This window comes from Lygodium microphyllum, chromosome 7, assembly GCF_053477565.2.
Source record: "Lygodium microphyllum isolate KBCC chromosome 7, Lygodium_microphyllum_v1.1.10, whole genome shotgun sequence".
Taxonomy (NCBI): domain Eukaryota; kingdom Viridiplantae; phylum Streptophyta; class Polypodiopsida; order Schizaeales; family Lygodiaceae; genus Lygodium; species Lygodium microphyllum.
This window is the reverse complement of record NC_141141.1, coordinates 56,810,681-56,834,498: the sequence shown is the minus strand read 5'-3', so window position 1 is coordinate 56,834,498 and position 23,818 is coordinate 56,810,681. Positions and strand designations below refer to the sequence as shown.

Genomic DNA, 23,818 nt, shown 5'->3' with positions numbered 1-23,818 from the left:
AGATGGTGTAGTGCTCTAAGTGTAGTGCACTAGGGCAAGGCTATTGCAGTAGCGTACTAGTTTAGTGCATGGTGCATGTGGTGGGTGTATAAGGGTACAATGCACTAGTGCACTACAAGTGCATAGTGTATGTATACAAGGATGGTGGACTAGTGCAATGTGCTCTATGTGCAAGGGTTCTATGTATGGTAGATCTTGAGTGGGTTAGGTGGTAGTGCCAAAGTGCAATGTAAGGTGTTACCTTCCTCCCTCCTCCTTCTGCTTGACCCTTCCTTACGAAATAGGGTGGGTGTCAAGGGTGAAAGAGAGAAAAAAGGGACAAAAATGTGGGCACTAATGTGTGTTACTCTAGGTGCAAGGAGGTGTGTGCATGTGCATGTGCACAAGGGTATATTAGTGCATGGTGGGTGCACAATGCACTGTGGTGGAGTTAACCTAGTAGTGAGATGTGTGTACCTAGGTGCAAGGTTATGTGCACAATGGTATGTAAGGAGGATGTAAGTGTCTATTTGCCAAGGCACAGATTTGTATACAATGGTATTGTGCACTAATATGGGTTAATGAATTGGGATGTACACATGCACTACTAGGCTATGTGCATGTATATGTGTGCTAGTATCATGGTGACTATCACACAAGGGTTGGTGCACAAGAGTGTGACAAATATTTTAGGCCTAGTGCAACAAGGCAAAGTGCAATGAGTGCACTAGTATAGCGCTACACTGGGAGAGGCTAGTGCACGGTGTTGTGCACATGTGCACGAGATTAGTGCATTGGAGGATGTGTAGTCTGCACTGGTGCACTAGTGTAGTGCACATGTATATGTGTGTGTGTAGTCTATAGTGTGCACTTGCACGTGCGGTGGTGCAGTTCACTAGTGCATGTGCATTGGTGTGTGTACTAGGCCGATTTTTCATATGCACATGCATATGTGCACTACACTAGTGTACAAATGTACACTGCTACACATTCTCCAATGCACTAATCTCATGTGCATGTGCACACCATCGTGCAACACTATCCTCTCACAATGCTATTGCCATCACTATCTACACCAACACCAAAATGAGTTTGAGTTCATTGAATAGGTGGTTGCAATTAGTTGTACAACTCACAACTAGTGAGAGCTATAAAATACTTCTAAAATATCTTCAATATATCTCCTAGAATCTCAAATATCAATAAATAGTTACAAAGAGAGAAGGTGAGTGGATGATCTTAGTTGGTGCTGAATAGTGGGGCATTTATTGGGGGAAAAAAACTCAAACCTTAAAAGTAGGGAGGAATGTCAGAAAGGAAATTGTTTGCACAATCTGGCTCTCTCTCTCTCTCTCTCTCTCTCTCTCTCTCTCTCTCTCGCTTTGGATTTTCCTCTCATTTCCTAGTGTCTCAATGGCAATTTTGTCTTCTCGAGCTAGATGGTGCATGCTTGAGATTCCCATGCCTAGTCCATTGCACAAGGTGAATTGAGTTGTCATTGATGTTGTTCTTGAGGATATTCGAATCGACCTCAATCCATCCCCCCCCATAAACGATTAGCCAGACTAGCCATCAATGCAAGGTACCAATAGCCTCATTCTTATCCTTGCAAGTAATGCCACAATTCATGTGCAGTTAATTAGATGATCAATGATAATTGATTAGTTATCTAGTTCAATTTTTGTAAAACCTAGATGCAATCTTAATTAGATAATTTATTTGGCACTCCTCAAAGTCTAAACCCTTTCACAATAAGCAGAATAGAAATGCAATAGGGAAAATGAGAAGATTGTGGAGGCACTAGCTCTAGCAATGACCTTGCTTGGGGTAGGACTAGAAATGCACTAGGGCAAGTGAGAAGATTGTGGAGGCATTAGCTCTAGCAATGACCTTGATTCAAGGAAAAAGTTGATGTTTAGAGATTGTTGGGGCATTGTAAGCGAGTAGCAAATCCAACATCTCGGGTAGTTAGTTGAGCCCACATGTAATGTTTCAAGATGTTATAGTGTTAACCATAAGAAGGAAGCATTGTGCAATGTGCAAGCAAGCACAAAGAAGGAGCCTGATTTCCAGGTTATTAGCCACAACATGATGTGCATGAAGCACTTGTACATTTTAATGGCCAAAAGGTTGCAACAATTATATTAATTTATGATGTGAATTTGCAAGCCGGCTTGATTGCATGCATTTGTAATATTAAAGTAGGCTCTTGAGAAAAAACTACAAAGGTTCTAGTTCATTCTCACCATAGGAAAAGGATGCAATAAGAGATGACCGGTTTTGAGGCCCAAAAAGTGGGCTAGATGCCCGAGAGGGTGTTAAGATTGTGGGAGAGAAGGAAGGAGTCTCACTTGTAGCTTTCTTGCTTGCACAATGGGGGAATACACACAGAGGTGGAGGCTGAAAATAGTTTTCCTCTTCTTAGTTGTGTAAGCCAAAAAGAACTCTAATACAAAGAAATAGAAGAACCCTATATATGGGTCTCAAACCAAACTCAACTAACTAAGGTGGCATACTAACTGAGCCACGAACTAGAGTAGATAAGGATAGCTATCATGTAGCTATTATTCATGGGCGGTGTACCAACCGCGTCTGCAATTGACAAGTCGGTGACATAAATACACACGGTCACCCTGGCGTATCACGAGTGGAGCTCGATATCTCAACACTCCCCCTCGAGCTCAATCCCAATTCCTGCACACCAAGCAGGTCTCTGAACTTGCGCAGCTTCTCTGCGCCCAATGCCTTCGTGAATATGTCAGCTACCTGATCCTCTGTGCTGACACAAACTAGATCAATAAGACCTAGTAAAACCCTCTCTCGCACATAGTGATAATGCACCTCAATGTGCTTTATTCTAGCATGATAGACTGGGTTATTTGCTAAGTGTATACTACTCATGTTGTCACAATAAATGACAATTGGCCCATCTGTAGACTAATGCATATCATAAAGTAGCTTATGCAACCAAGCTACCTCACATGCAGCCATTGCTGCACCCCTGTACTCAACCTCTGTGCTCGACAAGGCAACTGTAGGCTGTTTCTTACTGCTCCAAGTGATTGCAGCATTCCCAAAAGAGAACACATATCCACTGGTAGATCGTCTATCAGAAATACTACCAGCCCAATCAGCATCAGTGTATCCATGCAACTGTATCTGAATCCCAGTCTCATAAAATAGTCCATACTGCAATGTGGACTTCACATACCTGAGTATGCGTCTAGCCGCATCCAAATGTGGTTTCCTTGGAGCCTGCATAAACTGACTTACCAATCCAACAGCATAGCTCAAATCTGGCCTGGTAATAGTCATATAAATTAAACTTCCTACTATGCGTCTGTACAGTAGGGTCTTCTAGAAGCTCACCTGCATCTGTGCTCAGCTTCACATTCTGCTCCAAAGGAATTGAAATAGGCTTACAGCCTGTCATCCCATATTTGGACAGCATGTCCAATCCATACTGCCTCTGCAAGAGCTGTATCCCACTTGGTGATCTAATCACCTCAATGCCCAAGAAATAACGCAGCTCTCCCAAATCCTTCATCTCAAACTTCTGCTTCAATAGCATTTTCACATGAAGGATATCTTCATTACTATCACCTGTCATAATCAAATCATCAACATAAATGACAAGTAGCATAATACCTTTCTCTGTTTTTCTCACATAAAGTGAGAAATCTGCCTTGGAAATCTGAAAGCCAATAGTGACAAGATACTGTCCTATCTTGTCAGACCATGCTCTAGGTGCTTGCTTCAAGCCATACAAGGCTTTCTTCAACCTGCAAACAAACTCAGGATGAACAGCATGCACATAACCTGGTGGCTGCTCCATATAGACCTCTTCTTGCAAATCACCATGCAAGAAGGCATTCTTTACATCCATCTGATGTAAAGACCATCCCTTTGATGTAGCCATAGCAATGACTGCTCTTACGGTTGCCATCCTTGCAACTGGACTGAATGTTTCTTCATAGTCAATGCCATATGTTTGTGCATACCCCTTGACTACTAATCTTGCCTTGTATCTGTTCACAGAACCATCTGCATTGTGCTTCACCTTATCAACCCACTTACATCCAATTGCATTTTTATCTTTAGGCAAAGGTACCAATTCCCATGTAGCATTTGCTTCCAAGGCATCCATTTCTTCATCCATGGCTTTCTCCCATTTTTCTTTTCCCATGGCTTCCTCAAAAGAAGTGGGTTCTGGTTCCTGTATCACTTTAACCATATATGCATAGTGAATGGCTGTAAATCCATCATATTTCAGCCTATCCACAGGATACCTAGCTCTCGTAGACCTGCGCAAAGTAGGTTCACTCCTAGGTGCTCTCAAAACATCCCTGGTCTTCCTTACTCCAGGTGTAACAATAGAAGGAATATCCAACTCATCATCAATGCTCTGTTTTGAGCCACTGGATTCACCATCCACATAAGAGTGACCTGCATTCACATCAAACATGGGCTGATCAACCTTCTCTTTTCCTTTTCGTGATACCTACATACCACTATCTGCATTGCTTTGAGAAGATTCTCCTGATCTCAATCTGCCTGTCCATGGCGAAGAATGTGAACCATTGCTAGAGGAGCTCCAGGTCCACTAATATTTTGTGACTGTTGCTGTGAATTCTGTGCAGCATTACCATTTTGTGCATCTATATCATCAATCACATTTAATGGTTTATACCAGCTACTCATCTCATCAAAAATAACATCTCTGCTCACTGTAAACTTACGAGTAGAAGGGTTATAGCATCTATACCCTTTTTGCTGCAGAGAGTAACCAATAAAGATGCACTTCTCAGCTTTTGGATCCAACTTGGATCTCAACTCATCTGGCACATGTACATAGGCAATGCAACCAAAAATTTTCAAATGAGAAATATCTGGTTTCCTACCAGTATACCTCTCCTCTGGAGTCATTCCATGTATTGCTGCAGTGGGAGTCCTGTTCATTATGTAGACTGCTGTAGCAACTGCTTCAGCCCAATAAAAATCTGGCAAGTCTTTTTCATTGAGCATGGCATGAGATACCTCTCCAATATGCCTGTTTTTCCTTTCTGCAATTCTATTTTGTTGTGGGGTATGACTGCATGAATATTGCTGCTTTATGCCATGCTCCTGCAGGAACCTTGCAAACTCATTTGAGAGGTACTCTCCCCCTTCATCTGACCTTAGGCATTTTATCTGTAGGCCTGTTTCTTTTTCAACCATAGCTTTAAGAGTTTTGAAATGCCCAAAAACTTCACTTTTCTTTTTCATAAAATACACCCAAACTTTTCTGCTATAGTCATCAATAAAAGTGACAAAATAATGACAACCTCCAAGAGATGCAGCTTTAGTAGTCCACACATCAGAGTGGATTAATTCCAATGGCTTCTCACTCTCTTGAACATGTCTAGGAAATGGTTTTCTTGCCTGTTTTCCAAACTGACAGGCTTCACATACCTTATGCATTTCTGCAACCTTGAATTTGGGCAATCCTGCAACAATATTTTGGGCCTGCATTGATTTAAGTCGCTGTACATTAACATGACCAATGCGTTTATGCCAGATATCAATATCTGCAACTACACTGGTCCCATGTGCAAACATTGCTGCACTCAATTCAGACATGTCTGCATCCAATGTAAACATTCTGCCCTTCTTATTTCCTTTTGCTATCAAGCGACCTTTATTTTTCATATCCTCAACAAAGCATCCATGAGGATTAAATCTGATCTGCAACCCTGCTCAACCATTTGACCAACAGAAACCAGATTCTTGGTGATATTCGGGACATGAAATACATCGGACATGTATTTCTTTTTCCCATTCTGCATAGACAAATGAATTTTTCCAATCTGCACAATAGGATGTGCAGTATCATCACTAGTCTCCACAAATCCTGGTTTTTCCATTTTCCTTGCATCCTCCATCCATTCTGCATGACCTGTCATGTGGTTTGATGCACCTGAGTCAACATACCATACATCATTGCTTTTTTCTGCGCTTGTCATAGAATTGTTCATGTGCTGCATCATAAACAAATGCTCATTTCTGTCATCACCCTGTCTATTAGAAGATGCATAATTCCCTTGTTGCAGTTTTCCATTTATGATGTCATTCTGCTTTTTATAGCAGTCTTTAGCCATATGACCCATTTTACCACAGTAGTAGCATTCAACATTACTGTTTGCATTTTGGCCTCTTTGCCATCCACCACGACCTCTTTGGCTCCCCCTGCCTCTAGAGTTACCACGTCCTCCTCCATAGGACTGGTTTTCTTGAGTTTGCTGTATATTCTGATTTCTACCACGGCCTCCATATCAGCCTCCTCTACCTCTGCCTCTACCTCTTCCAGCATTTGAGTAGAAGACAGATTCTTTTGAAGTTCCTCCTGAAGAAGATGCACCACCATTTCTCTGCTCCTCAGAAATTAGAAGAGCAATCAACTCCTCAAAATCAGGAAATCTTTCACGGACGGAAATGAATGTTCGGAACTGTGCATAATCTTTTCCTAGACCATTCAAGGTCACTGAGACTAAATCATCATCTTCCACTAGCGACCCAATGGAAGCAAGTGCATCTGCAATCTTCTTCACCTTCATGTGGTAGTCATTGATGCTCATACTTTCTCTTTGCACATTGTGCAACTCTTGCTTGAGCTGCATTTTCCTGGCTTGCGTATTTGTGCTATACATTTTTGACAAAGTATCCCATGCCTCCTTTGGCGTACTTGCATCTTGAATATGCACAATCATAGAGTCTGAAATGCTGATAGACAGCCAGTACATAACTTTCCTAGCTTTCTCATGCCATGCTTTAAATGCCTACATTTGCTGTTGATTGGGAACATCATGAAGAACTGGTTCTTCTTCATTTCCTGCAACAAATTCCCAATATCCTTTTTTCATAAGGAAATTCGTCATTCTAAACTTCCATGCTTGGAAGTTGTTCTTGTCAAGCTTTTCAGTGACAATTTGTGAGAGAGAATCAGACGCCATTACAGAACACTGCAAAAAGTTCTGTCACTGCAAAGAACACAGCTTCAGCCTCACAAGGGCTAATCTGCAAATCTGACGAAAGTGGTATTTGACCACACAGTCACTTCCTAGTGACGATTTTGCATCAACATGCAACAAGGATGATTCTGTAACTCCCAATGTCTCTGCGCACAAGCATACGATGCAATTTCTATAGTAACTTTTCACCGACCTATAGAACAGTGGCTGCACAGCATAAAACTGGGCCTTTTCCTGAGTGCGTGCATAACACTTCCGCCTCCAAAACAGGCCCTGAAATGGCCTCAAATCAAAAAAACAAGGTCGCCTAGAGCTAAAGCCTTGTCTCGCAGCATATACTGCCCTCTTGCTTCACCGCGAAGGGCGTCTCAACCTGAGACAATGCACTGCTGCACTTTCCGGCTGTGCTTCCTGCAGAGATCTGCTCCCAAAACAGAAAATGAAAGCAACACTGCTCCTCTTACCAGAACACCGCGAGCTTGGCTTGCTTTCTTGAGCTCCTTACCACGAACAAGGCTCTGATACCATGTCAAGATTGTGGGAGAGAAGGAAGGAGTCTCACTTGTAGCTTTCTTGCTTGCACAATGGGGGAATACACACAGAGGTGGAGGCTGAAAACAATTTTCCTCTTCTTAGTTGTGTAAGCCAAAAAGAACTCTAATACAAAGAAATAGGATAACCCTATATATGGGTCTCAAACCAAACTCAACTAACTAAGGTGGCATACTAACTGAGCCACGAACTAGAGTAGATAAGGATAGCTATCATGTAGCTATTATTCATGGGCAGTGTACCAACCGCGTCTGCAACTGACAAGTCGGTGACATAAATACACAACGGTCACCCTGGCGTATCACGAGTGGAGCTCGATATCTCAACAGAGGGATGGGAAAACCCTAACCCTAAAAAAGTGTATAAAAAGCATGAGAATGAATAGAAGAAGCTATTCATGTGTGTGGAAACTTCTAGTACTTGCTCTCTTGCTTTTATGCTTGTGAGAGAGAGAGTGAGGGTGTTTTAGCCCCAAAGCTAGGCCAAATGCATAATAAGACTGAATTGCCTCATACATGAATAGAGTAAAGTGCATCAAGCAGTGCACAAAACACCTAATACCTCATCAAACAACTAGTAAGAAACTTAGAAATAATGACATAGAGACACAAAACTACTCTCTACAGCACTCATAATAGCAAGTTAGAGCATATGTTAGAAATACAATAAAAATAGAGATATGGCACCGACTGTCATATTGTGTTGTTAATAAGCAAGAAACTCCAACATACAACTAGTTGTGAGATGATCAAGAATAATGGTCCATACATGAGAAAGACATACAATATCTCTTCAAGTCACATTTTTCAACTACCTACCAAAGCATTTCATGAGGCATATAACTTCATGAGGCATTTTAAGATTGCTTTACACATAGAATTGTTATGACTAAGGTACTAACCATGAAAAGGAAAACATAATGCATAAAGTGCAAAGCCATGGCTAACACCTGCTAGCACTAGTGGATGGCTAGTATAGCCATTATTTGAACCTTGCATGAATCATGGTGTCAATTGCCTTATCCAAAATTGACATACCAAATGAGAAAAATTATGCCTTACTCACAACCTTGCACCATGAAGTAAGCCACAAAGATAAACCATAAGTAGAGCCTCTCTAGTAGGGTACTTATAACCCTCTACTATAGTTGCATAATCCACTCAAGAGATAGCCAAGACAAAATAAAGGCGTACATGTCATAATATGATGGAGATACAAAATCTAAGTGGGCTACCAAAACATTTCATGAGTTAGGTTGCACATGAGCATCACAAGACTCATAAGTAGACATCACATGAGATTGTTCCTATACAGTATGATCATGTGATGTGAAAGGTACAACTTCCATTTGTTGAAAATTTTCTAAAATTTTTGATATTGAATAAGGTATTGCATCTTGAAAGAAATATGTAAGATAATCCACAACAACTTGTATCTTCTGGCTATTGATTTTCAAGTACTTGGAACTAGTAATCATTATGTGATTGTCATATTTGCTATTTATGAGGTCATTGTAGCACTTCTATCTGTTTTTTAGCTTGTTGTAGTACATTTTGCTGCTATAAAAAGTGTATGAATTCAACTTGTTGCTGTAGATAGTGTAGAAATTCAGCTTGCTAGTGTAGGTACAAGGAAAATGCAAACTACTGATGTAGGAAGTTTGGTTGCTATTGTAGGAATTTTGGTTGCTGTTGTAGGAAGTGAAGACACTATTGCAGGAATTCAGAGTCCTATTGTAGGAATTACTAAAATTTAGGTATTTTCATATCATTCTAAAGCTTTCTTGATACATAAAACTGTAACATACTCTTGCTACAAGCATCCACCTCTTACAGAATCAACACTTTCATGCTCAAAAAACAATCAACATGAATAACATCAACCATTCCTGCTGCAATATAAACAATATAGGTATCCAGTCTAGGTATTGGCATACTCCTTGATGCTCTAACTTTAGTGATAGACTGATCAAAGTCCTCAAGAACTCTAGAAATATCAATTTGAATTGAAATATCAACAACCTGATCATTCAATACATAGAGATCCTCAAGAATAACATCTTGACTTGAATTAATAGAAAATACCAATTGTGTATGCAAATCAACAATTTCATTATCCTTTTGTAGAACAACTTCCTCAAGAGCATTAATGACTTCAAAACTATGATAAAGTTGGAAATTCATTGCATTCCTTGGTTGAGAAATCTCCTAATGTAGTAATGCTTTCTCCTCTTGGAGCCGATTAAAAATAAACAAAGCTTCAATTGCTGCAACATTGGTTGCATTTCTCTTCTTTTTAAGCTCAACAGAAAATCAATGAATCATCTCAGTTGGAGATTGAATCATAGAGTATACCTCATGCGAAACTTTAGAAAAACCACACAAATTGACCGCATTATGCAATTCTTCACATTCAACCAACTCTTGCAAAGGGAATGTAGTGCCAATCTTGTAATCTTGCTCTTCCTACAAAGAAATTACAGTGCTAATCTTGAATTCCATAATTTTTGTAGTGGAATATTGACTTGTTCTTTAGATATTGAGCAATGCAATGACTTTAAATATTATCTCGTATGTTGGAAACATGGGTATCTTGAACAAATACATCCAAAGGTAGTGCATTTTGCACTACGAGTAGTGGCACTTCTTCAAGTTCTTGTGAAGTTCTTTCATTGAAATCCAACTTAGTAGTTGCATTATCTTCCTTAGCATCAATAAGAGAACCCAGAAAATCATCCACAATGACATCTTCATTGCAAAAACCATAATCCTCAAACTTATCATCCATAACAACATCATCTTCTTGAATACACAACTGATCTTGTTGATCACCAATCATATCATCTTCATTGTTCATAATTACTGGCTAGTGTTCTTCTTAATTAAAGCTGACTAGAGATCAATTATAGCAATTTGAAAAATACCAATAATATCATCTTCATTGTTCATAACTACTAGCTTGTGTTCTTCTTAATTAAAGCTGACTAGAGATCGATTATAGCAATTTGAAAAATACCAAAATATGAAAAAATACATTGAGATTATTGACATAAAGTTTGTGATGATCTAGTCTCCCATTGGCAAATTGCTCTGTTGGGTTTGGGGCACTCAAAAATTCTTGGCTTCTTTGGCTCTTATCCTCTCTCGTTCCCTTTACCTCAATCTTTGGTGAGACCATGGGTAAAGAGCACCAATCATCATCATCATCACTTGAACTTTAATTAGAATCCAAAATACTCCATGAACACCTACAACACATGTGTATTTGTATTATTCCTCACTAATTAACTACTTGGCTGGTTTTGTAGGTACCAAGAGTTGCCTCTACATATCTTTGCAGGACCAAATTCTTTAAAGTGTTGTTGAGTACATCCTTGGCACTGATGTATGGGCTTGGGCATGTGTATGGTGACATTTGAGGCTCTGTTTTGAGCCACATTGGATGCTTTGGCACCTTGGTTTCATGCTTCTATTGCTTTTTTCCTTGCCATTACGAACTTGAAGAATAGTTATTGGGTTTTATGGTTTTAAATGTATGCTCTATGGATCTTGGATGTCTAGATGTCATTCACATGATGTTTTGAGCTTTTCTTGCTCATTGGACATTTGACTTTTACTTCAGTGGGAGCTACTCAGCTTTGTGTATTGAGCCACATTGGCACTTGGATGTACTACTATAGAGCATTTGGTTTATGTAGTTGAGCTTGAGCTGATCATAGTGAGATAATGGGACTCATTGTGACATGTACATGCTCTCGTGATATTTATTGGATGGAGTTGCCCTATTGTGGGCTAATTTGATATCTTGGCTTGGACCTCTGGTACTTATGTCTGTCAGGGTATTATTAGTGGTATTTATATGCTTCTAGGTTATGTATTGAGCTTTTGCTTAGTGGGTTATGCATCTAGTAGTACTCTTCATTCACCCTTGAGGCCTAACCTATGCATGATGTCTATGACTATTGTATATGTGGTTTCTAACACACTGCAATTGCGATAGTCTTCAATGCCTATTGTTCATGGCTTCTTCCTTCTTGGTTGCTCACTGTTAGTTGTTAGCATATTACTCCAGTTTATTACCATAACCTATCATTTCAATTTTATGCATTCTATTTGAGGGAAATCACATGGACTTGACAATCTTTTGCTTACAAGTTGTGGGACAACTCATTACTTTGGTAGCATCTCCTGTCTCGCACTTGATTTAGTAGTAGTTTTGGGGTTGATTTGAAGGGTATCATAGTAGCCTCCATCTTGCCCTTTTGTCTACTTACGTGGTCTCATTATGGCTAGTGGCTATCTTCAATATTGAGAAACTAGATGGGACCAATTACAGCTATTATAAGATCCAAATATGGCGAGTTTTAGTGAAAAAATTGTAGGTTAGACCACTCAAAAATGTGGGTGCCAAACTCGAGAACATTGTGGTTGAGGATTAGGATGAACTAGATGAGCTATGCATGTACACAATCATTTTATCACTCTCTAAGTAGGTCCATTACAATGTTGTAAACTGGAAATCAGATTGCATATGAGCTTTGGACACAGATTAAGAATCTTTATGACAAGCAGAGTCCTGCATCTCAAATGTATTGGCTGAAATAGTTGATGGGCATCTGCATGAAGGAAGGGACTTCTATGTCTACACATTTGAATGAGTTTCACTCCTTCATCAGCCATTTAGCTTCGCAAGAGATTGAGTTCAAGGATACTTTGTATCTTTTCTTTTGGCTTTGTGCTCTACTTAAGTCGTGAGACACTTTTTGTACGATTCTATGTGCTAAGGAATGGGCTGAAATTGCAAGATGTTGAGAGTGTCCTCTTGATAGAAGAGGTGAATAGAAAGAATGTGGATGCTTCTCGTACGTCACATGCATTGATTGTTAGAGGCCGATAGGATGGAAATGACCATGGTAGAGACTCTAATAGGTCTCATTCTAGGACACATGGATAGTCTTGTAGTAAGTCATGTTGTTGTAAGTGCAATCTTACTTGTTATTATTGTAGGAAAGCAGGTCATATTTGGCCATACTGCCATAAAATGTGCGAAAACAAGTGTAAGAAAAGAGAAAGGGAAAAGCATAGGACAAGAATGATGATTGCAACATTGTGCCTAGCAAGTCTAGTGTCAAGATTGAGGACATTAATATAGTGCATCCTAATATATATGATGATCTTATCTTGGCAGCTTCTTCCTTGGATGCTTCACAATAGTAGTTGAATGATGCTTTGTCAATATATACTCAATGTTGGTTGATAGATTAAGTGGCTTTCTTTCGTGTGACTCCTCTTAGAAAGTGGTTTCACTCCTATTGCCATATTACTAAATCTATCCATTTGGATAATGACTTGGCATTGGAGATAGTTGGTATTGGTGATGTCCAACTACATTTTGGTTCCAGGTAGCATGTTCACTCTTCATGATGTACGTCATGTATCGGCTCTCACGAAGAGCCTTATCTCTATCTGGCACCTTGGATGATGCAAGTTATGTTTTCTCTTTTGGTGATTCCTCATGGAAGATTACTTGGGAATCTTGTTATTGCATGTGGTGCTAAGTCTAGTATCCTCTATTCCTTGTGTGTATCTAGGTTTGTTGACCATGTTTTGGCTATGGCTATAGTTCCACATGTATCTGTTTGGCATCATCACCTTGGACAAATGTCTTTGAAAAGAATGAAAATACTTATCAATTTGCAGTATCTTTCGCCCCTAGACTATAAGTGTTTTGAGTCTTGTGATCATTGTTTATATGGCAGATAGACACGTAGTATGCATAAGATGTCTGGCATGAAGAAGCGCATGGGTGAGCTTTTGACTCTTATTCATTCAGATGTATATGGTCCCATGCCATGTTAGTCACTAGGTGGTGCAAAATAATTTGTCACATTCATTGATGATTACTCACATAAGCTCTAGGCTTACTCTATTAAAGAAAAAATCAAATGCCTTGTCTATCTTTCAGTATTGGCTTGCTCTTGTTGAACTAGTCTAGGTATAGGGATAAAATGCCTAAGGTTCGATAATAGGAGTGAGTATGTCTCAAAGCTTTTGAGCAATTTTGCGATGAGTGGGGTATTAAGCATCAGTTAACTGCCCCCTATCCCCCTCCCTAGAATGTGTTGCATAGATCGAATGTGAGGCTTGCACGTAATAAGGCTTGCATAGATTGGGTGCAAGGCTTGCACATAGCAAGCAAAATAAGCTCTTTCCCACTCCCATGTACTCATAAAAATAAAAGCACGATTCACAAAACTCAAAATAGAATTAAAAAAGAGTAAAGAAAAATTGAGCAACATACTATTGGGTGAAATCTCCTCTCATACATGGAGTGGATATCTCCTCCATGTCATATTTATAATGTTAAAATGAATCTTTCTTTGCCCAAAGATAGGCCCTTTACAATCATTCTTTTCATGTGCATGCCTTAGAGTAAATGGTGACATGTTTATTTAAATAATTCAATGAAAAATTATGTGGAATAAATTGTGCTTGTTGCTTACTATCCAATTCATCTTACTCTATACATTAATTGTGCCAACAATTCAAAAAATCATGTTAGAGAAATAATTAACTAAATAAATGCAACTAGCCATAATAAATCAAATGATCATTGGAATTTCATTAAATAATCAAATCATGTAGATGTTAACCCTTGGTTATGAATATTGTGGCATCACCCATATACAATCCATATAGAAAATATTTATCTTTTATTTATCAATCCCTCTTCATTCATGTTTTCCATGATAGGTTTTGTATTACTTCTTCACATGTGTTCACACTTGCAAGTCTTACATCCGGAAAGGATAGGCGTCCCATCAACCTTTCACCTAATATGAAAAATGATTCACTCTTAGGAATGTGCCACGCACTAACAAAGAACTATTCAAGGTGCTCATCCTGTCAATGTGCTTACAAGGGAGAACCATTGAAGGTGCTCATTCCCTTGTGTAGGTGCCACTTGGCAACATATCTTGGTGTAGCCATATGGACTTGATGATAGTCGGACTTAAGGTCCCAATCTTGCTAAACATAGTAGCACGCTGAAATTTATCTAACAGGTTATACACACAAGGAATTGGATATCGATTCTTAAAAGTAATTCTATTTAGAGCTCTGTAGTCTATGCACATATGATAGGTTTAATTCTTTTTATTTACTGAAATAATGGAAGCTCCAAAAGGTGAATTCCTAGGTCGGATTAAGTTAATAGTTCTTCAACTTAATTTTGGATTTGTTTTTGTTTTACATGATTATGGCGATAGGAAGCTTTACAGGTAGGTTGATTGTTAAGTAGTAGATCGATTTGATGATCCTCAAGTTTATGATAGAGGACATTGAAGAGGGAAGTCAGAAAAAAAATGCAAAAAATTAATAAAATTTTATTGCCTTATGGTTAGCTTAGGCTTGGCAACTTTGACTACATTGATTAATACGAGAAAAGCTTTAGATTGTTTTTGAATGGCACGCTTTGCTTGAATGTGACTAATTAATGGGTCTAGCTCAGTGTCCCTTAGTCCTTCAAGAAAAATAATTTTACATTCGTGTTGAATATGCATTACGAATGCGTGTCATAATCAATGTTAGGATTAAATTAATTTCACCAAGACATACCTAAAATTACATTGAAAGATTGTAACATTGCTACTATTTTTTTTTCTATAGGGTCCAATGCAAATTCTAATTCATGTACTTTGGTTTTGTTATTATCGTTGCCCTAAAAATACAGCCTTAATTTTCTAAGTGGACGGAATAGTCTTTTGTTGCAATTTTCTGACTACCTTCTCCAAAACGTCATGCGTATTGCTGTCATCATGCAAGACAATCATTTCATTATTATGGATTTTACATCTCATTTTCAATAAAGCGTGGATAGAAAATTTACCAACAAGTTTGTCAACATCATTAGAATTTTCTTCCATGAGTGTGGCTTCATCAAAATCAAGTAAGGTCTTCAATAGCTTCATCAGCTCCAAGATAATTTAAATGTGCAATAGGTTTTTCCAATCTTATGAGTGCTGTCCATCAAACAACTCACAATGTGGCTAAAGGAATAGCATTTATAATAAATTACATTCTTAGAATTGATATTTGAGACCTTTGGATTAACATTTTTAGGTTCATACAACTTAAGCAAATTAGAAGGCATATGAGAAATCTTGGAATTATAATTTGAAGTAGACTGGCCTACATTATTATACAAATTTCTCATCCAAGGTTGGTGATTAGGAAGATTCTTTCCAAATTGAAAGTTGGAGGCAGGACTTACGACCATCTTTAATACCATCATAAGTATTAAATTTAAAGGTGTGTTTGCTTATCTTCACCTCTTTGCGGATCTATTACGCTTCAAGGGGGGTGGCATTGATGGTGCAGACCATAGTGTCATCATCAGCAGAGGAAATTTGGGATGTAGGATGCTTGAAAGATTGCAGCTCTTGCTCTAGTTGGGCTCAATATTGACACTCTTCTTCTAGTTGCATGGCAAGTAAATCCCGACGTTGCTCCATGGTTGGTTTAGGAAGCAGTGATGTAGAATCAAAATTTGCAGTGTTGGATAGTCCTTCATGAGACATGGTGATTACTTACTGCTTGGTGTAAAAAGATCTGAATAATAAAGTCTCCTTGTAGTTAAAGAGACACTTCGCTATGGTGGTAAGAAAATTTTAGTGTGTAGGCATCAAAATAAAAAGCGGCTTCTTAACAAAATTAGGAGACATAATAGGCAAGAAAGATCGGAAATTTTTAATGGTATTTTGATAAAGTTTTGCAATCTCAGAGTGATTGCGCAGGAATCCCCTCTTGAGGACTATAAGTCAACTGTGATTTTTTAGCCAGATCAGTGAAGTCTACAAGTGACGGTGTAGGAGAGGATGGAGTTTATAAAGTAGAAGATGATTAACTAAGTCTTTATACCTTAATTTTTAAAAATTGACTTTTTAGGCCAAAAGGATGCTATTGATCTGGTCGACAGTGGTAAAAATGCCCCTCCATGAAATTTATAGAGAAGTTTTAAGCTTCTTAAAGCTTAAACATAAAGCTTAATTAAGCTCTTCTAAATCTTCTTTGGTCATAGAAACTCCAAAATAATGGTGCCATAGTAAGGGGGTGTGATTTTTCAATGTTATAATGATTGAGAAATTTTTGGGCAAAGATAGGGGGTTTGGGGTTTTGAAGCCCTGGGAATCTAGCCGTGAAGTTGATTTGGGTTGAGATAGACTGTAGAGCTTGATTGCTCCAGAGAGCTTGCCTTCTTCGTGCAAGAGGGTAGGTAATTTTGGAAGTCCCAATTGTAGGCTAGGTTTTGATACCACTATTGCACAGATCGGTTGCGAGGCTTGCACATAGCGGGCAGAAGAAGCTCTCCCTCACTCTCTTTTACTCAAAAAAATGAAAGTACAACTCATAAAACTCAAAATAGGCTTAAAGAAGGCTAAAGAAAAATTAAGCAATACACTATTGGGTACAATCCCCCCCTATACATGGAGTGGGTATCTCCTCCATGTTGTATTTATAATATTACAATGAATCTTGCTTTGCCCAAAGATAGGCCCTTTACAATTACTCTTTTCATAAAAGAGTTTGAGTTCACTGAATAGGTGATTGCAATCAGTTGTACAACTCACAACTATTGAGAGCCATAAAATATTTCTAGAATATCTTCAATATATCTCCTAGAATCTTAAATATCAATAAATATTTACAAAGAGAGTGTGTGTATGCTTTAGAGTAAACAATAGTGTATCTATTTAAATAATTCAACGAAGAAGTTTATGGAATAAATTGAGCTTGTTGTGTGTATCCAATTCAACTTGCTCTACACATCACTACCAACAATTCAAAAAATCATGCTAGAGAAATAATTAATTGAATAAATACAACTAGTCATAATAAATCAAATAATCATTGGAATTTCATTAAATAATCAAATCATATAAATATTGACACTTGAGATATGAATATTGTGGCATCACCCATGTACGGCTTCACCCGCATTTATACCTATAAGTCTCATGCCCAGAAAAGATAGGCATCTCCATTGACCTTCTGCCCAATATAAAAAATGATTCACTCTTAGTAATGTGCCCCTTGCTAATGAAGAACCATTCAAGGTGCTTATCATGTCAACGTGCACACAAGGGAGAACCATTGAAGGTGCTCATCCCCTCATATAGGTGCAACCTGGCAATAGAATGGTATTTCTGATTACATGACCATGATGATTTAGGAGACAATCCACAATATACTTACCTAGGTAGGCTCCCTAGCACTTTTGGACTAAGTTCATTGCTACTGCCATACACTTGATTAACTGATCCCTTATACCTCTGCTGGGGCAATTTGATATATACAATGATAGCAACTCATCTTGACATAGCATTGTAGTAGGAGTTGTAACACCATGTATGGCTACACCTAGCAAACAATATTTGAATGCTATCAAGGGTATCATGAGGTATATGAAAGGCACAACAATTATATGCATATGTAATGGTGGCTAGGATACAAGAGTTGGGGGTACACTGACTCTGATTATGCAGGACATGCAAAGAGTAGGAAGTCCACCTCTGGCTATGCCTTCATCTTTATTGGAGGTATTGTTTCTTGGATGTCCATGGTGCAAAAATACACGACCCTCTCTACTACTGAGTGCGAGTATGTTGTAGCCACTGAGGCTTATAAGGAGGCTCTCTGGTTAGCCAAATCTTGGTATTATTGATGTAGTCCCTACGTTGCATTCGGATTTTGTGAGTGCTATCTAGTTAGCCAAGAATATGATCTTTTATGCAAAGATGAAAGACATTGAGATACATTACCGCTTCATCAGAGAGGTTATTGAGGACAGGTCTATTAACCTTATCAAGATCTCAACTGGCCAACATCCTACAGATCTACTCATGAAAAGTCTCTAAACAAAGTGTTTTAACTTCCTTAGGAACTTGATGTGCATTGGATGAGATGACATCTTTTCTCATCTTGTTATACTTATATACTTTATCACTTTCATATTATTCTCTCCTCAATAGGAACATATTTGATTTTAAAAGTGGGAGACTCTTGGGGATAAAGGCACTTATGCCTAGCTACTTTTGTATTACTATACTAAGAATACCCACACACTTATACACTTTAGGTGTGTGATGAGTGCCCATCAAAGTCACTTCATTCTTTATTCTTTCAATGACATTTGAATAAAGCAAAGGTCAATCACACATGGAGAATGTTGGAGTTCCCCACATATTGTGTGCCTCTCTCTTGCTTTTGCTCCTTCCACCATAGCTCTTGCTTCTGTTCACATGCTTCCATTCCGAGCTCACTCCCTTTATATACCACGGCTCATATGTATGGATTTGTTGCGGGTCTGCATAGAGTCTTTGTGTGCTACTATGCCATTGGGAAAAAAAGATACAGTTGGCAGTTTTTAGCTTGTTACTATTTTTGAGGTATTGTGCCCTTCAAATGTGTTGCTTATGCGAGGTGGAAGGACCCTCCTGGCACATACTTGCAAAGGGGCATTCCTCTTAAGGAGGCTACTATATAGCAAGCCTGACAATGATAATTGAGGGGAACTTTGTGCACTTGGTTTTTTTGTGTATGAAATTTATAAACCTTCCATACATAATGAAAATAAATTCATAGAATTTAGATATGTGAGAATGAAAGACTAATCTACTTAACAACATGCAACCATTGCAAATTTATCCTCAAAGAGATAAGCCTAATGGTACTATATTCTAATGTTGAGTATGCATCTTCTCTACTCATGGCTATGCATCCTCTATTGATTTCAGGTTAACGGTATATCCTTGGCATACTTTGGCTCAACCTCCTTTTTAAATTTCTTTCACAGATAAGTAATATTGCGACCAATAATGCAAGGCTTAAAGCCATGGACTAATAAATTAAATATTGGATGGCATACACGAAGATGAAGTTAGTCATAGGGAAATGTACTAGATCACCTTCAATTTTTTGTAAAGCATAAGTGATGTGTCCCAAGGGACTACCTCTATGTTTGGAGATGGTTCCTTCTTATTCCACCTCCATCAAACATAGATCCCTACAATACTATGGTACGTGATGGTTTGGCAGGCCTCCCATTCTGCTCTATGGGTGGAAAAAGTTGCATTATACAGTTCTTGATCAAAGTAATGGAGGTAAAACAAGGTTGGCCAAAGCCAAGGTTTTGATCATAGCTACTACAAAAACATGGTTGAAAGCATAGAGCAAAAGTTCTATCACACACTACATAGTGTATACTAAGTCAATATTTTAAAGTGTATGAATTGCATAAATTATTGAGCATATTTTTACTCATGTGTGATATGTGCCTTTATAGCATATCCTTGAGGCACATGGGCCATACTTTGTAGGAAAGAGAAGCATTGGAGTTTGATCCATGCAAGGGATGGAAAATTCACATTAGATAGTGGAGGGTAGAATGTGAGTTCGAGATTGATCCCATTTTGGAATGTAACTAAGGGTGTGGACTTGATTTTCATCTAGGATACAAAGAATGAGAAGGTTTTTAGAGGTGTGCATGGCTACTAGTTAGTTTGTCTAACTGATTTGGCAAAGTTGTAAATCGATGTCTGAATTTGCTTTGCTTCTCTAGGATAGGAAGAATATATTAAGGCTATTGTTATTAAGCTTACTAGTGTAACTAAGTGCTAAACAACTTGCAATGTATCTATTACTTTCCTAAAGTATCAATGACCACATTACGAAAAGAAAAAAGCAATCCAATATTTCAAAATGTCTTCTAGCCACTTAAAACTAACCTTCGTGGCTCTCTCAACTAAAACTACCAATCCTAGATCTCGTCTAATTTTTGGTAGCAACTTGCTTCCAATTAAGGACGGGTACACACTACCCCAGATGGCTGGGGTAGCATGCCATCCGTCCTTCACTACGTTTAGACATTAAATTGCAGTTAGCTCTTCACAAAACGACGAATGGCATAGTGGTAATAATGCCATTGACTATTACCCAGTGGCAGTGGTTCAATTGCTGTCAGGCACAGCATGCTTTTTTAATGAATAGAATTTGTCACCTAATGTGTTGGGCATGGATGAGATTTAGGATGAGGGAGATCCCCCACCCTAAAGTGGCCGACGTCCGTGAATTTCATGCCCTGTTATAATGCGACACATCATCAGCGGACGCTCTCTTTTTTTGAAAATGGTCGTCCACATCGCGGTGTGTAACCAGCCTAATTGGATGCCAATGATGATAAGTATCACTAGTATGCTATAAGAAGTACTTAATATGCTTCTCTATAGAATCATATGCACTCTTTTGAAATGCTAGCAACAAGAATAGAGATTGATTGAAAATATGCTTCATAATGGGAGCCATGCTTTTGCAAATGAGGGGTTAACTTGCTTCCGAGGCCTTCAATATGGCCTTGACCATCTCAATGAGCCAATTAAGCCTTTTCTTCTCTAGTGATGCTTCTTAATATGGGATCCAAAGTATTTTTGTGAATGAGCTTATGCTCTATATAAGGTTGGTTATGCACCAAATGATGGATAGAGTGGGTATCCAAATTTTAAGCTATTTATGGACATAGGCACAAAGCCTTTACACACTAAAATGACACATTTTGCAAAAAGGTAAAAAGTAATATGTTTATTATTATTTTGATTGGTTGCAATTGCGAAAAGTGTGCCTTTGTGAATCACTTTACAAACTAGCCAAGGGAGACTCCCTATCCAAAAGTGGGCACGGAATTCACATGTTTAGCAGATAGACAATAAATCACATCCTCTCTGGCGTGTTAAGAACAATAAATACCCAACACTTTAATTAGCTAATACTTGCAAAGTGGGTGTTCACCATGTGGTGTGTAACCACACTAAGATTGCAAACATGTATACACTATGTAGCGTTCATAAAAATTACTTTTAGCAATAGGTATAAAACTATTCTTTAACTTCAAAAATTTTAGAGGGATTTTGAATTATATAGTATGTATTTGTTATTTTTATAACTAAATTTTTTATAAAGTCAAAGGTTTTAAACCTTCTATAAAATTGGAAGGGTTTTCTTTTTTTAATTTTTGCAATTCATTTTATCCCGGTATTGGGTGCAGGATGAAATGGCGCGTCGATCGATCGCTTTGCCTCTTCGTTGGAATCTCTCTGTCTCTGTCTGTGTGTGTCTCTCTCTCCCATATTCCATTTTGGAGCTCATATAAACCTTCTCTGTCCCTGCATGACCAACCTCGGATCGATACATCGTTTCCTTAGCAAATTTGCAAGGTCCCATTCTCAGGCATTGAGAGGCGCCCTTCTTGTCCCGTCATGCGACATGGCTACAAGGCCTGGCCCCTGAATCAGAGACCGAGCCTTCGGTAGCCATGTCAGACCACCGCCGTCATCATCATCATCAAGGCCAGCAACAGCCACAGCAGCCGCAGCAGCAACCTTCGCCTTCGCCTGTGAACAATGGCGGATCGGAGGATTTCAAGTGCAACATATGCCTAAGCATAGCCAGTGATGCAGTGGTTACCCTCTGCGGCCATCTTTTCTGCTGGCCCTGCCTGTACACATGGCTGCATTTCCACTCCAGATACAAGGAATGCCCCGTCTGCAAAGGGACCGCCAGCGAGACCAAATTGATCCCCATCTACAGCTGGGGCACCAAGGACGCCGCCGCCACCGCTTCGGCCCATGGCAGCGACCCCGCCATCCCTCCCCGCCCTTCCGCCAAGCGCGTCGAGAGCGAGCGGCAGCGAAGGCAAAGATACCATGGAAATTCTGACAGGCGCCGAGGATCGGCCTCCGCCTCGGTCTCATCCGCCCTGCCGAATGAAACATCCAGCAACTTCGCGCCCTCTCGCAGCAGCGATTACCTGCACGACATCAGCGTGCTGAGCAGGGAGAACAGGGCCTCATGGTTGGAGCGGCTGAGAGCCATGCGGGAGGAGCGCTTGGCATGGCCGATCGCATTTGTGCAAGGGCTCACCTCCAGAGAGCTTGTACAGCAGAGAAGGCAGCAGGCCAGAGAGGCTGCCCTTTCATCCAGGTTGATGGTGGAAGACAGTACAATGCATGATTCCAATGATCTGCTGACAGGATACTGCCAACAACCAAGGTTTGCTTAGTCTGGGCCATCTGCATATCAAGAGTTATAATGAGTGTGGACATGGCAGTATTCCAATGGCATATTAACAGGATACCACCAACAAGCAAGGCATGCATGCTCTGTCCATCTGTATCTCAAAATGTCTCTCAGATCCATGAATATGCATCAGCAAACTATAGCCTGGCAGTGCCCTATTTGTTTCTTGACATGAAATATGTTTACCAACAGTGCCAAACTAACTTTTATCAGGAACAACTGTGCTTGTATTGTATTTGCTTGCAAGTATTTTTGCACAAGCATGGATGCAAACATGACAGTCACATAAATGAAATCATGGTTTTGCTTTGCAGGCTATCATCACAGCCAGGCCTGCAACAATATAGGTCGCTTCCTCTAGGATGCTCGGACCACATTCTATCATCTGACAGCTCAAGCCACACAGCTCAATACTTATCCACAATGAGCTCTATCCTGTCAAGCATGGAGGTCTTTGCAAAAGCATTGGAGCTTTCATCCTCAAGCTCCCTAAGGAGGTCCGCGGTAGCTCATCCTGCTGTTTTCCATGGCCCTGATGAAGAGCAAGCTCTGTGGCAGTCATCCATGAGAGCTCTATTGGCTCAAATGGAGAGACTGATGGTCCAATTGCAGTCAATTCAGCCAAGGGATGCAAATGATCCAGCATTGATTGGCAGATGGCATTTGGCATCAAATCACCGGGATGGGAGCATGACTGAAAGGAGCCATGGCAGCTCAAGGATGGAAAGGGAGCTGATGGCTCATGTTGAAGGAAGAGCAGGTAATGACATGGGCATATCCCCACGGCTAGGACGGTTCGAAGTGAATGCGAATTTGGCCAGGGTTGCAGCTGCATCCCAGTGCCACAGGTCTGTTTTCTCACTGCCAACTGAGGGCACTAGCGCAGCCTTGGAACACACTGTTAGAGGCTCTAAATCCAGGAAGAGGTGGGATGTCACAAGAATGTCCAGATGAAATGTACCCAAACCTTGGCCTCTTGTAATTTAAATAGAAAAAGAAAATCTTGTCAGTGGGTCTTCTCTAAACGAAACTCATTTAATCCAATCGTTTAAAGCTAAAATTTTTGAATCTAAACCTTGTGTGAATGGTGGAGGAATGAAGTCTAATGGAAAGCCTCTGTGTGTGTGTAGTTACCATGCTTAACACCAACCT

The 23,818-nt window shown here is 39.5% G+C and overlaps 1 protein-coding gene across 1 annotated transcript; it reads left to right on the top strand.

Annotated features, from left to right (window-relative positions):
* Positions 1-21,616: 21,616 nt before the first annotated feature.
* On the top strand, positions 21,617-23,726 carry LOC148033473 (uncharacterized). The gene is made up of 2 exons (XM_087682316.1): positions 21,617-22,639; positions 22,981-23,726. Exons 1-2 carry the CDS (start codon positions 21,903-21,905, stop codon positions 23,618-23,620), a joined length of 1,377 nt encoding a protein of 458 aa, XP_087538442.1. The 5' UTR covers positions 21,617-21,902; the 3' UTR covers positions 23,621-23,726.
* The last annotated feature ends 92 nt before the right edge of the window (positions 23,727-23,818 follow it).